This window comes from Myotis davidii, unplaced genomic scaffold (genome assembly GCF_000327345.1).
Source record: "Myotis davidii unplaced genomic scaffold, ASM32734v1 scaffold148, whole genome shotgun sequence".
Lineage (NCBI taxonomy): Eukaryota > Metazoa > Chordata > Mammalia > Chiroptera > Vespertilionidae > Myotis > Myotis davidii.
In genome coordinates this window covers 3721202-3735873 of record NW_006299479.1, presented here as the reverse complement: position 1 = coordinate 3735873, position 14672 = coordinate 3721202, and the positions used below count along the sequence as shown (strand labels likewise).

The 14672-nt window shown below is 54.9% G+C and overlaps 1 protein-coding gene across 2 annotated transcripts in view; it reads right to left on the bottom strand.

Annotated features, from left to right (window-relative positions):
* Window positions 1–2873: 2873 nt before the first annotated feature.
* The window catches only part of FEZ1 (fasciculation and elongation protein zeta 1), an 81283-nt gene continuing 69484 nt past the window's right edge, over window positions 2874–14672 (bottom strand). For both annotated transcript variants that reach the window (XM_015571347.1, XM_006775064.2), the window contains exons 8-12: window positions 11487–11758; window positions 10533–10613; window positions 9111–9186; window positions 4511–4576; window positions 2874–3205 (exon numbers count right to left, since the gene is read on the bottom strand). In XM_015571347.1, the coding sequence (XP_015426833.1) occupies window positions 3189–3205; window positions 4511–4576; window positions 9111–9186; window positions 10533–10613; window positions 11487–11758 (512 nt within the window). In that variant the 3' untranslated portion in view covers window positions 2874–3188. The remainder of the gene's footprint in view (window positions 3206–4510; window positions 4577–9110; window positions 9187–10532; window positions 10614–11486; window positions 11759–14672) is intronic.

Here is a 14672-nt window from a genome sequence, read left to right as displayed (position 1 = left end):
GAGAGAGAATCACTGATTGGCTGCCTCCTGCATGCCCCCCACTGGGGATCGAGCCCACAACCCAGGCATGTGCCCTTGACGGGAATCAGACTGGGACCCTTCACTCTGCAGGGCGACACTATCCACTGAGCCAAACTGGCTAGGGCTGGACCTGAGCTGTGCAACCAAGACAGACGGGTCTGAAGCATCGGTCCACCCGTGGAATGCTTCCCACGGTCCTTAGGAGGACGCTGGGGAGAGAACTGCGTTCACCTGTGACTCGCCTACCCGTGCTTTCCTCAGGTGCGGCCTCTGAGAGTCGGGGCTCCAGCAACAACGAAAACCTAGAGCACGGCTTCTCCGAAACAATGCAAACACCACCTGTCCACGGGCAGGGAAAGCCGAACCAAAACCACAGAGAGAGCACCTCACACCTGTCAGGGTGGCATTATCAGCAAACAAGCAGTAACGAGTGTCAGAGAGGTTGGGGGGGAAAGGGACCCTCCTTCCCTGCTGGGGGGAACGCAGACTGGTACCACCATTATGGAAAGCAGTCTGGCGACTCCTCAAAAAATTCAGAATAGAGCCACCGCAGGACCCAGCAATCCCACTCCTGGGTGTACACCCGAAAAACTCAAAATCATGTATCCGCAAAGATACATGCACCCCTGTGTTTACTGCAGCGCTGTTCACGGTGGCCAAGACGTGGAGACCACCAAAGTGCCCTGCGACCGAGGACGGGGTAGGAAGATGTGATACGTAAACACAACGGAATGCTACTCAGCCACAAGAAAGGATGAAATGGCGCCATTTGCAACAACGCGGATGGACCCTGAGAGCAGTATGCTGAGTGGAGTAAGTCAGCCAGAAACAGCTAAGAACCATGATTTCACCCACGTGTGGGCAATGAAACTGAAACTCGTGAACACAAACAGCAGAGGGAAGGGGGTGGGGGAGCAGGGAGTCCTAATATAAGGAGTTTAGACTCTGGGTGGGGCACACGGTGCAACATACGGATCTTGTAACAGAGACACCCACACCTGAAACCTGTATGTTCATGTTCACCAATGTCACCCCGATGCATGTAATAAATGAATTATAAAAGTCGAAAACAACAATAGTCTGCAGGCTTTGTCACAACGCAGCTTCTGACTCAGGGAGTGTGGGCGGCCGGCGTTTTGCGTTTCTAACGAGTTCCCAGGTGCTGTCAGTGCTACTGGCCTGGGCACCACACCCTGATTAGCAGACAGAGGGACGGGCAGTGCAAAGCAGAGACACTGATTGAATATCCCCTCCCACGCCTGCGTGGGCGAAAGGAAGAACAGGGGAGCCGCTGCTCCCCCCGTTCCCTCCCCGCCCCTCCCCTCCTAGACACACCTCCCCCAGCGGAGTGCCTCCCTGATGGGAAGACTCTCTCTGCAGCCTTGGCCTTGATGAGCTGCCTCTGCTGCCTGCTTCGGGCACCTGCTGGCAGGGAAACTGGGGAAGTGAGCGCCTGCCCCCCCCTTTGCTGAGCCTGTGAAAACCCCACCGCAGCGGGGTTAAGTCGCACATGACCTCACACCCGTGACCCCGCAACCTTAGCCACGGTGCCAAGCAATGCAGAACGGAAGCCGCGCTTTTGGCCGAGCCTGGTACTTACATGCACCTGCGGCTCTGCATGGGCACCTGTCTGCTGCGGTAGCAGCCGGGGCTCCGTCCACACACGGTCAGTTCCGTGCAGACGCCTGAGTCAGCGCTGCAGGCGCGGGGGGTGGGGACAGCTCCCCTGGGGGGGAGCCCCCCTCACCCCGGGGGAGACCGCTGCTGCTCCCAGGGCAAGGGAGGCCCAGGAAGCGAGGCGCGGGCACCCAGGGTGGCTGCTGTGGGCACCTGCGTGGACCCCTGGCCTCCTGTAGAGCTGCCAGGGTGACAACGTAGAGCTTTCCACGTGGCACCTTTCATTCCACAAACACGAGCTCCTCGGAGGGGGTGGGAGTCTGATGGACAAGAGGCCGAGGGTCCGTCTGGCTCCGCGTGCAAAGCCCTCTGCCTCTCGGCCTCCCCGCCCCGGAGAGGACAGCGGGGCAACGCTGCCGCATCGCCACACGGGGTCGCTGTGACGTGCGATGCTGGGAGAGGGCTTAGCCAGGGCTCGATAAAAGTTTGTTTTTCAGACGGGGCTGTGGAAATTGGCAGGTTAATATCATTCCGGCCCGAAGATGGAAGGCAGGAGAGTTCCGGTGGTAACATCAAGCCACGAATCAGCATTCACCTACCGGTCAGGCCAGGCTGGCGGTTGCTGCCCCGAGGATGGAGCCAGCCCGTAGCGGGCATAGCTGCTGGGCCGCTAGGTTTGCAGGCAGGGCCTGGGCAGGGCATGCACACAGCCCTAGGATGTGCTTCCCAGGGGCCGTTGGGGACAGTCACGAAAGCAGCCGAAATCCCCCTCCAACAGCTCAGCAGCGCTGCCTCCCTCCGACCCGAGCCTCCGGGTCCCTGGGCGGGGGCTGCCGGCTCCTCCCGGAGCCCATCTGGCCGTCCCTGCAGAGATGCCCAGCGCCTGCCCGCGCCCCGAGCCCCCCGTCCACCTGCAAACTTCCCAGCCGGCCCCTCGCCGGAAGCGTCCTGCAGCGCCCTCTACAGTTGCCGAGGCGCCAGGTCTGACAGCCCAGCCCGTGGACGGCTCCGTCGGTACCAGGTGCAGCCCATCCCGACCCCCACTCCACGGCGCACACACGCTCCCGGCCCAAGCACCCGGCGGCCGGCCCACGCGGGCCACGTGCTGGAATAAAGGATGGCATCTCCCTACCCCATTGTTTTCCTTGTATTCCAGCACGTGGAGGGGCTGCTCATCCTTTCCCTGGAGGGTTTGCAACGGGGGCCGCTGGACATCACACTCCAGAGCACGTGGAGAATATTAATTAAATGAAGGTTTATTTCAAAATTAGTGTTAAAGTGTCAGCTGTTTTCGAAGGCGGGAGGCCGACTACATAATGAGTGTGAGAGCGGCTGCCTCCCCCCAACACCGGCCCTGCCCTTGTCATGCATCCAATGGTTATAGGACTAGAAGCAACCACAGCCCAGGGCTGGCGCCTGCCCGTGGTTTATCCAGGTTAAGCTCTGCAGGTTTATACACACGTCGGAGGTCACGTGGCGTCATGCGGTCCCTGGGATGGAATGACTCTTGCTCAGTGACCCCCGCGGCAAGGCTGCTCCCACGGGCAGGGTTAGGTAGGACAGAGCACTGGAAAGAGAGCGGAGAGGACAGAGGTCAACACACAGTGCGGGGGCCAGGACCTGCTGCCCACGGGGCCCTGGCCCAGAGCAGGCGACCAGCTCCCCACCAGCATGCCGAGCGGAGAACTGCCCCCCAGAACCAGGAGTAATCGCAGCAGCCTGTGGCTCTGCCAGAAGAAAGAGCCGATGGGAGCTGGTGGTTTGGTGCAATAGGCGCCCAGCTGCCTGGATTCAAATCCTGGGTCCGCTGTTTCCAAGTCTACCGCCTTAGGGAGCCTACCTCGCCCCACTCGTTTTTTCACGTGGACAAAAGGCGGTGTCTTTGCCCGCCCCAAAGGGCTGTTCAGAGGCGAGTAGAAGGTGCTCAGTAAATGTTAATTCGTTTTATGAATTCAGTGACATTTCCGTGGGTCACGTGGGGGGAGAGTCCAGCCCTCAGGTTCCCAGACTTACAGACCCATTTCTATCAACCGCCTTTGAAAATGTCCTCTGAGACACCCTTTGACAACCTTTCAGAGTCAGAAGTGCTTCCCCATGTTTAGCCTAAACTCCTCCTGCAGAAACGCAAGGCCATCTCTCTGACCCTGACGGACACCATACGCGGCAGAGGTTCCTGGGCTGCACAAGCTCTGGAAACTGTACCGGGCGGTGTGCCTGGAGGGCGAACGCCGCGAAGCAAAGGCTGTGGGTGATCGTCAACGGGCTGAAGGCTTGTGTCCCCAAAATTCATGTGCTGCAGGCCTAACCCCCCAGCACAGCGGTTTTGGGAGCTGGAAACTATTCATCGTATCCCCAGGCTCTGTTTTTCCCAGCGAGAAAGAGCCCAGGTCCACAGAAGGGGCACAGCCAGCCTTTTGTTGGTGTGGCTGCTTCTCGCGTTCAGTCATCTGGTGACTCGGAGAGCTGGCATCTCCTTCTCAGGCCTCCAAGCAGCATCCCCAGGCAACGCCCCACCACGGGGAGGCCTCACAACTGTCCACTCGCTGCCCCTGGCCCTGCCCCGCTGGAGGGCTGCACAGGGATCCCACACTGTCAGCAGGAGTCGGGGGAAGGGCCCGAGGGGATCTCTGCTCCTGACAGCTGGGCTGCTCTTAAATTTTTTTTTTAATTGATTTCAGAGAGGATGGGAGAGGGAGAGAGAGATAGAGGCGTCAGTGATGAGAGAGAATCGTTCATCGGCTGCCTCCTGCTCGTCTCCTATTGGGGATCGAGCCTGAAACCCGGGCATGTGCCCTGACCTGGAATCAGACCACGGCCTCCTGGTTCATAGGTCGACGCTCAACCACCAAGCCACGCCGGCCGGGCCTCTTACCTTTTAAAATGTAGTCCGTTAGCAAAGTGGGCACCTTTTCATTATCCTCCTTCATGGCGAAGAGAACTGGGGAAGGAGAAGACAGGTGAGCTAAGGAACCTTCAAGGCATAAAGCTCGCTTCTAGGGCCGAACAACCCACCCACCCAAGGAGAGTGAGAAATGATTCGGGGGGACCAGACCTTTGTTGAGTATTGAGCAAAAGTCTAGAAGCTTCTGTCCAGGGTCAGCGTTCCACATGGTGGTGGTGCAAAGCTACCAAGAGGCAGAGGCCTATGGTGGCTTTATTTTCTTGTTTTCCTTTATTTCTTACTTTTTTTTGCGCGCGCGTCTATAACTTCCACATCATCTCCTAAGTATATGACTTTAATAATCATACAAACAAATAAATACATAAATTTTTAAAAAGAACCTGTTTTCTGGTGCAGTCAGCCTAAATGTTAGAATAATAGTTGTCACATCGCTGAATAACCAATAACACTGTCTCTAAAGACATTCTATTTACATATTATTAGAAAATTCCCACGCCCCCAATTTATTAATAGCCAATAAATTCCATCTCACAAATACTTATTTTCTGTTACTCCCAGCACGGCGCTAGAATTTGTGGAAATGCAAGAGACGTCTGGACCCTCAAGGACCTGATTTAAGACTTCTTGTTGCCGAAACTGGTTTGGCTCAGTGGATAGAGTGTCAGCCTGCGGACTGAAGGGTCCCAGGTTCGATTCCAGTCAAGGGCATGTACCTGGGTTGCAGGCACTTCCCCAGTGGGGGATTTTCAGGAGGCAGCTGATCGATGTTTCTAACTCTCTATCTCTCTCCCTTCCTCTCTGTAAAAAATCAATAAAATATATTTTTTTTTTAAAAAAAGGACTTCTTGTTGAAACAGGATCTGACTCCACTGGAAGCAAATGGGGATGTTATTCAAGCCCAAAGGCTTTTTATCAAAGTGTTTAAAGCAGGTTTTTCTGTTATTACACTAGGTAGCACTGTGGTGGGCGGTCAGACAGACGTGAGCAGAGCAAGGCCGACAGGCCAGGTGCAGAAGGTCACCAGGGCAGAAAGCCCCGGGTGCCTAGCAGTGGGCAAAACTGGGAAAGCGACATCCTCACCCTCAGGGTGACCTTTCCCCACTAGCCTATCGCTGGTCATGTGGCTGGGGCGCCCCCCTGAGTTTCCTCCCCTGGCACATTGCTAGTCATGTGGGTTAGACCCCCTTAGAGGAGGAACGAACAAGGGGCCGGAGAACAGCCCTGAAGTCGTGAGCCACCAGGACACGGAGGTTCTGACCATCAGACACAGCTAGGCCTCAGCGGTGTTTCAGCTCCAGGCCCAGAAAAGCAGCAGAACCAGAGGAGCAATGCAGGGGCTGAACTAAGGACCAGATGCACCGGCCAATCAGTGGAGACCAGGACCCCGACAGGACACACCTGGGAAGCTGATGACTCTTCTATTGGGACCCTCCCCTGGGGCCTCCCCTGAAATCCCCGCCCTTAAAAGCCCTTAGAGCAGAGGAGCCAGCCTGGGGGGGGGGGAGTGAGGGGGGGCATTGACACACCTTTCCCACCCCCGCCTCTGTCCCCAGGTGCCTCACCTTCACCCCTCTCCCTCCTGAGCTCCAGGGGCCCTTCTTTTGCCTCTAACGTGTTTCCTGAGCCCATTCCTTCCACCACAGCTCACTTCTGCCTCTGTGCCGTTCTACATACACTTTCTCTTACAGTTTGAGTCTTGGGTTTGAATTCTTTCCTAGACAGAACTCAGTGCCCAACCCAGGTCCAGTCTGACCCACCAGGCTAAGACCTGTTCTCGCTGCCAAAAGCATCTTCTCGTGTTCATAATCCATATTGTAGAAGTCAGCTTTGTAGGAAACCCTTCAAGAAAGTAGCTGGATCTTGTTTATAGTCCCAAGAAATGGGGGCGGGGGGCGGTCTTCCAATAGATTCCTTCACCAATCGATTCCTTCAATAAACTCTACCCCGTGTAGTCTTTATGAAAAAGGAGAGAGATCTGTATGTGCCAGACATCCTTAACAGTGAAGAGAGAAGGCCAGAGGACATTATGTACTAACTTATCTGGAAGAAAGTGCATGAAACTGTTCAAAGTGGTTATCTCTGGAGTGAGACCATGGGGGAAGCTCCTTTCTATGTCATATGTCCACAGTGCCTGGCTTTTTTCTTTTCTTTTCTTTTTTAAATATATATTTTATTGATTTTCCACAGAGAGGAAGGAGAGGGACAGAGAGCTAGAAACATCAATGAGAGAGAAACATCGATCAGCTGCCTCCCGCACACCTCCCACTGGGGATGTGCCCGCAGCCAAGGCACACGCCCCCGACCGGAATCGAACCGGGGACCCTTCAGTCTGCAGGCCGACGCTCTATCCACTGAGCCAAACTGGTCAGGGCCTGGCTTTCTTCAATGAGCACATATTACTTCTTGCAAACGGAGAGAAGAATAAAGATCAGCTGGCACTGATCCCAGGTCAGGCAGCAGCCCTGACAACAGAGGCACCTAGTCCATCTCCATGTCCCTGCTCTCCGTGGGTTTCTTTGCCTAGTTTCACACAACTTGATTCCAGAAACCAGGAGTGGGTGGGTCGGAACCGAGCTGATGGGGGCAGGCGTCAGCGGCCCGGTCGGGAAAGAGACCGAGCCTGAGGCCCTGCCGGTGTTGGCTGCTTCTGTTTTGTTTGGTCTGTGTTTGTAGACATGTACTCATCTCCACGGAATAGGCTGGGAATGTTCTGCAACGGAGCATGGGCAGACTAGACGCCGCACCAAGAAGGGAGCCGTAAAAATACAGTAAGTGTACTCCGTCCATATGGGTCTAAGTTGGTTTCCAAAACCCAAAATGTATGGGGTGCCCAGGCCTCAGAGCTGGTCTTTGGCGCATTTGGGAGTAAAGAGGAGATATTGTTCGTAAATCCATACAAAGATTTGGCATAAAAATTTTAAAAAAGGGCTTTCGTAACCTACAGAATTGGCATTCAGAAAAGATGGCAGCTTTTTCCTTTTCAAAAGAATAAAATATTGGAATGTATATCCACGTGATAGAAGAGAGAGCCATTTTAAAAATGTTAACCAAATGTTAACGGGCGTGATTAAAATCGTGCTGCAAAATTTTATAGCCAGCATAATCCCAACTCCATGAAAAAGACATTAAATATTATGGCTGAAAAACACCAACATAGAAACCACAGCCAAGGGAACAATGAAGTATTTCTTTTCCTTTGTTCGCTTTCCCAGCGTATTCTAAATGAGCGACCTACTCGAGCGATAACTTTCTAAGTGAACTCTGAAAATGTAAACTAACCCACAGCTTCTTCATCAGAATGAAAGGATTTCGCGCTGCATCCCGCAATGGGTGTGCATGAATGAGCAGCTCTTCCCTTTGTGGGGACCAGGACAGAGTTCCTCACATAGATCAGCCTTCATCGTCTGTCCAATTTATTTTCCAAACGCTTACTGCTTGTGAAAACACAACACCTATAAATATCAGCTCATCTCTATCTGCTCCCTTAAAAAAAAAATTCTTAGTGCATATTTATGCAAATGAAGGAGTTCAAAACGAGCCTAGAGGAAGCCAATCCCTTTTGAATTCACGATTCCGGATTCCCGAGGGCCCAGCAGCTCTTGATGTCGGCGAGATTTCTGTTTACCAGAACCTGCCTTGGTTTTCCAAATTGAGAGAAATGAGAACAGCCGGTCCCCCTTTAGCACTGGGCCCAGCAGGCATCCGTCTCCCTCCGCTGAAAAGAGGAAGCGCCTCTTCCCATCCCCTGGGGTGCCGGGTCGCCCTGTGGCTGGCCTGGTCCCTCTGGGCAGCGCTGCTGCGGGCTGGGCAGCCTGGCTAGTCTGTCACTCAAGCAGCGCACGGTTGCCAGGGAGATGGATGCCTGATTCACTGAGCCGGTCACATCTCAGCCTAGGATCCTCTTCCTACAAGAATCTAGCTGACGGATGGCCAACACCACGCGCCCTGGCCCTTTGGGGCTTGTCGTGTTAGATGGACATAAAGACATGTTGCCTCCAAACGGCTCTTTTTTACAGTTTCCGCCCTAAGCTCAGAATCTTTATTACTATTTTGACAGGAGAGCCAAAGTGGAGGGGAACCACACTCTTCTTTCCCGTCAGCCTTACCCCACCCAAGACACGTGGCTTCTCTTTAAAGAGACAGCCAGTCCCAGGGACTGCGCTCCCTGCTGTGGGGGGAGAGGGGGCACATGTTCAGACCAGCAGCATCCTCCAGTTGCAGAGGGGGAACAGGCGGGCAAGGAAGGCAGACGACGCAAAACCTGAGGACTGCTGGGTGACCCAGACAGTCCCTGCACACGATGCACCCCACCCCTCCACCCCTCCCCAAACTCGTTCCCCAGCTCACTTTCTTCTCCTGGCAAATCTGGTCCCTTACAGACACCGGGAGAGACAAGACCGCACTGGGCATCACCGCAGAGCACTGCGATCTCACCCCTGCTTCGGGGCCAGGGAGGCCGTGACACAGTCTGACCGTCTGTCACCCACCCGTCTGGGACATCTCGGGCCCGAGGCAGGGAGGGATGCAGGGCATCGAGCGGCTGACCTGGCTGGGAAAGGGAGCTACTCACTGTTGGTCAGCATCTGCAGGTCTTCCACCGACGGGGGCGAGGCCTTCCTCTCGTAGGGGATGACGGTGTTCAGATACTAGGAGACAAACACATGCGCTTGAGCCGTGGGCCTCGGGGCGAGCCACGCGGGACCGCCTGAGCGGGGACGGGCTTTCCTCCGTCAAAGGGCCCGTTCAACACAGCACCCGTGTAGTTCACACACCAGTGTCTCAGGACCCTCTGTTTTGGGGGAGTGTCTCTTTAAAGCTAAGACTTGCCCGTATCCCCCAGGAAAAACGTCCCTCCGTTCCAACTTGGGCATTTTCCAGGGATTAGGAACTCTGCTAATTTAAAAGTCCGGGTGAGATGTTTCTCATCGGGGCTGAGAGCAAGGGGAGGGTCATGTATCTTCTTAACCTTCGCAGTGCAATTGGGGAATGAATGGCTGGCTTCTCTTTTGTCCAAATGACAGGCCAGAGAACCTCAACCACACCCTGGGTCTTGAATGTTGGATTTGCGCCCTCTGCTGGGTGTGAGGCGCTTCTACAACAACATCATCTTGGGGACAACCCCGTGGGGTATCGGGCCCTGGGCTGGAAGGAGGTGAAGGGCCCTGGGGGCACCTGGCAGAGTGGGTGAGACCTCCAGACCCAAAGCCAGAGGCTTCGGTGTTAGTCGTGGCTGTGCCCCGTGGCTCTCCCACACACCAGCCGCGTGGCCTTGGGGAAACCCTGCCTCACCTCTCTGGGCCTCAGTTTTCGCCGCTGAGAAATGAGGGGACTGAGTCAGATGTTCCCAAAACCTCTTCCCATCACGCGTCCTAGGATTCTAACACGGGACCCAGCTGCAAGTGTGTGTGAGATGCACACAATGCATGCGCACTTATTCCACACTCATCCGTTTACACACGGCATCTCTATCAGATGGTGCTGTGAGGGTGGGGGTGGGGGGGGACTTGCTCATCTTGGCACCTGAGGGCCTAGCGACAGAGCTCGGCACATAGTAGGTCCGCAGTAAACATTTCGAGTGCTGCCTACAAGGGACCGGAAATGCTTCTCAGGCAAGTAGCCGACTCAACGGACCGACCCGGAGATGCCACGGCGCAGGCAACAGGCAGAGTGGGCGGCTAAAGGCGCGGACCTGGGGGGGCTGGTCCGCTGGCGACCCGAGTGGTGGACTCATCGATCATCAAATGCCTTTCCCTTTTCACGCATTTTGTTCTTAAAACAAGCTGACTTGTAGGGCTACAAGCAGTGTCGACTTTTAAGTTTTCTCCACGCCCTGGAGCTCAGGGAACTGTTCACCTTGACAAAGACACGTTCCTCCTCCTCCAGAGTGAAGCAAGTCGGGGGACCGCCCTTGCCCGAGTGCCGGGATCATCCTATTGAACCCCCACTGCCCGCTCTGCTGGGAGGACAGCGGGGACCAGGGAGACAGCCGTACCTGCTTGTCAGTCCCCGAGGAGCCGAAGGTCTGGCGGATGCTGCTCTGCAGGATGCTGGAGATGCCCTCCATGCTGAAGCGCTGGGGGGGGAGGGGGGGAGACCAAGAAGAGCAGCTGCTTCCCGCTCCACGGCCCCCTCTGCGCCCTCCCCCCCCCACCCCCAGGGCCTTGTGTCTTCTCTCAACCGCCCGGACCCCTGAGCTGCCACACTGTCCATGTCACTGCCCAGAGTGCTGGGACTAAAAGTAAGTGGAAGACCTGGGCTAAGACGGGCCAGAATGGAAACCTGAGCTTTGGGAGAATAAACAGCGTGGAAGACTCTTACCTAAATGAGTCACTCCCCCCCACCCCCAGGGTAACAAACCCGCACGCACTCCCACATTTTACTCTACTGTTTCCTGTGTAAGATGAAGCAGTACAGTAAAACCTGGACAGACGATGATGCAGATATCGTAGGGAAGAGAACAAAATTCTCAGCCACTGAGAAGAGCAGATGGCCCAGCCAGTGTGGCTCAGTGGTGCAGCATCGACCTAAGAACCAGGAGGTCAGGGTTCGATTCCCGGTCAGGACACATGCCTGGGTTGCGGGCTCGATCCCCAGTAGGGAGCGTGCAGGAGGCAGCTGATCAATGACTCTCTCTCTCTCTCTCTCTCCTCATCTCTGAAAAATCAAATATACTTTTTTAAAAAGAGAGAGAAGGGCAGATGTCAAGCAGCTGCCCTTCTCTGAGATGCTTTTTCCAAATGCACACAGTGAGGCCAGTGCCCCAGGTGTGGCCAGGGCGCAGGCAGAGGCGCCTGAGAAACCTCCCCAGGTGATTCTGATTCCCTGGTTGAGTCTCTGCTCTGAAGGATCCTGTCCGTGCACCAATGAAGCACCACCATTTCGGTCCTGAAACACCCACCCGCACCCTAGCGAGGTGAGTCAGGGCACCGGTTGGGTGCTCACATACCTTGAGGGGCATCTGGCTCCCCTTCTCCACGCGGCCGCTCTGCAGGCTCAGGCCTTTCTCTTTCCGCCTCTTCTTCATCAGCTCTCGCTGCTCCTTCTGCTTGTTCTGCACCTCGATGAGCACCGTGATGAAGGAGTTCTTCACCTCCTTCTCGAACTCCAGCTCATCCCGGCGGGCCAGCTGCTGCACCAGCTCCTCCGAGAAGTCGCGGATGGCGCCCTCCACCTGGTCCAGCAGCTCGGTCAGCTCCGACCCGGACATGCGCCTCAGTCCTGCGGGGAGATGCCCACAGGTGGCACCTGCAGCCGAGCCTGAGCCGCTGCAGAGGTGGGACGGGCCCTTCGAGGGGAGACCCCTTCCCACCATGCAGAGGGCCAGGAGAGACCTTCAGAACTTCGGGGTGTGCCAGGAAGGGCGGGGCCAGTGTGCTGTCTGCAGAAAAGACAGCCCTCGTGGGGAAACAAGGGGGAAAGAGAGAAAGCCCCCAAGGAAGCCAGTGGACTCTGCCCACAAAAAAGTGTGTGGACAGACAGGTGGCTTCTTGATCCCTTGTTCTGTCTTCCAAACTGTCCTGTTTCTACACTATTCCTTGTGTGAAATGGGCCAAGGGTGGGGCGGGAGGGAGCATAAAGAGGAGGTTTTAGGCCCAGCCAGCACGGCGCGGTGGTTGAGAATCGACCTATGAACCAGAAGGTCCTGGTTCGATTCCCGGTTAGGGCACGTGCCCGGATTGCAGGCTTGATCCCCAGTGTGGGATGTGCAAGAGGCAGCTGATCAATAATTCTCATCATTGATGTTTCTATCTCTCTCTCTCTCCCTCTCCCTTCCTCTCTAGAATCAATAAAAATATATATTTAAACAACAACAACAAAAAACAGAGGGTGTTTTGGCATTGGTGCTGAAGAGCAATAGAGGGTGGTGCTGATTCCCAGGAGCTGATCAAGCCAACAGCGAAATTAGCAGGACATGTAGAGGCCCTCTCTCGCCTGCAGTCCCATGTGGCAGTGCCTGCATTCAAAAGTGGGGGAAGTGTGCAGAAGCCAGGCTACTCAGAGTGGAAAGTGAACCCTGGTGAGTGGGAGGAGAGTGGTCCGCTATTGCATGTAATCCTATATCGTAAAAGGCTAATATGCAAATTGACCGAACAGTGGCACGACCAGTCGCTATGATGTGCACTGACCACCAGGGGGCAGATGCTCCATGTAGGAGCTGCCTCTGGTGGTCAATGCGCTCCCACAGGGGGAGCTCCGCTCAGCCAGAAGCCAGGCTCACCGTTGGCGAGTGCAGCGGCAGTGGCAGGAGCCTCTCTCACCTCCGCAGCAGCACTAAGGATGAACAACTGCAGGCTTAGGCCCATTCTCCGCGGGGTGCGGGCCTAAGCCATCAGTTGGACATCCCCTGCAGGTTCCCAGATTGCAAGAGGGCACAGGCTGGGCTGAGGGACACCCCTACCCCAAGTGCATGAATTTTGTGCACTGGGCCTCTAGTATTATATTTAAGATAATTTTTCTTGAATAATTGGTGTTTATTGAATCTAACATTATTATATTTAAAATTGTTTTTCTTGAGATATTAATGTTTATTGCATGTAACATTATTATATTTAAGATCGTTTTCCTTGAAATAAAGAAAAAAGAGAGGGAGTGGTCTGCCGTCAGGAAAGGGGGAGGGGGACCCGAGATCATCAGACCCAGGTCACTTTATTTGAATTCCTGTCCCCTGAGGCTTCTTCATCTAAAATGGATTCGTGGCCAAGGGACCCCTTTCTAATGGCTTCTCTTGTTTCTGCCTCAGCATCCATGTCCCTCCCCTTTTCGTGTCTGCTTTGCCCGGACACTTCCCCTTTATCTCGTTCCGAGAGCGGCCCTCCTCCTTCTGCGTTTGCCATTTCACTCCGCACTGCAGCTGCCTTCGCGAGTCCCTGGCTGAGCTTCTCTGTGTTTGGGCCTTTGTGTGGCTGGGAGTGGCCTGACCTGGCAGCTGTGAAGGCAGCGCCGCAGCCAAGTGCGCTCCATCGCTCTGCTCCGCACGGATTCCTCCAGCCGGTCACGCCCTGCCTCTGTCCCGACAGCCAGGCTCGCTTCCCACCAGTTCTTCAGCTCCCGCCTCTGTTTTTACCACTATTCTAACCCATGCTTGGACCGATCTTTCTACCCAGACCCACCCACCTTCTCTCTCCGTTTCTGAGTCCCCGTCACCCCAGCCCCATGGGTCTACTCCCCAGCAAGAGCTTCATCCTCCCTGCGGGCTGATGGCATTCATACCCAGCTTAGCCTTTGCTGTGCTGCATCTTGTCATTTCGCTCCTCATTCACCCGTCTCTGCACAATCCTAGTTACTACCGATCTGTGTCAGAGAATCGGTACGATACACAGAGTGTGGACTCTGGAGTTGACCCATCTGGCTCCAGTTTGGGCTCCAGCCCTTCCGCTGGAATGTGGTGTGAGGGGAAATGCAAGGGGAAAAGAAGAGGCTGGCTCTTCCTGTTGGAAATAAGGGTGAGACGTTCCCTCTCCCTTACCTCCCTCTCCTTTCAGAACTGCTTTCTCTGTCCCTTTCAAATGCATGCCACTCGTTTTCATGGCCGAATAAAGCTCCTGCCAGTCTTAAGACTCAGGAATGTTTCCTCAAGAACCAGGGAGTCGAGAGGTGATTTTTTTTAGGGCAGTGGGTGAGGAGTGAGGGCGGAGGGTGCGGTGGGAACTGGGAGGAGGGGAGCTATGGGGGGGGGAAAGAGGAACAAATGTAATAATCTGAACAATAAAGATTTAATTAAAAAAAGAGAGAGAGAGGAAGGCAGGAGAGAGAAGGGAGGGTATGGGAGGGGAAAGATGGGAGGAAAATGGAGTGGAGAGGAGGGGAAAAAAAATAGAACCAGGGAGTCACTGCTTTGATTGTAAGCATCGCCCTGGCCAAGTTGCTCAGTGGTTAGAGCGCCAGCCTACGCACCAATGTTCGAGGGTTCCATTCCGAGTCAAGGGCACATACCTGGATTTCAGGTTCCAGCCCCAGCCCCGGTCAGGGTGCATGGGGGAGGCAACCAATCAATGTGACACATCTGCTTCGATGTTTCTTTTTCCTCTCTCTCTCCCCACTTCCACTTTCTCTAAAAAATCAAGGGGAAATGCCCTCACTCTCAGGTGAGGGTTAAAAATACATCCTCTCCTTCCAGGGGAGTCCTCAGTCC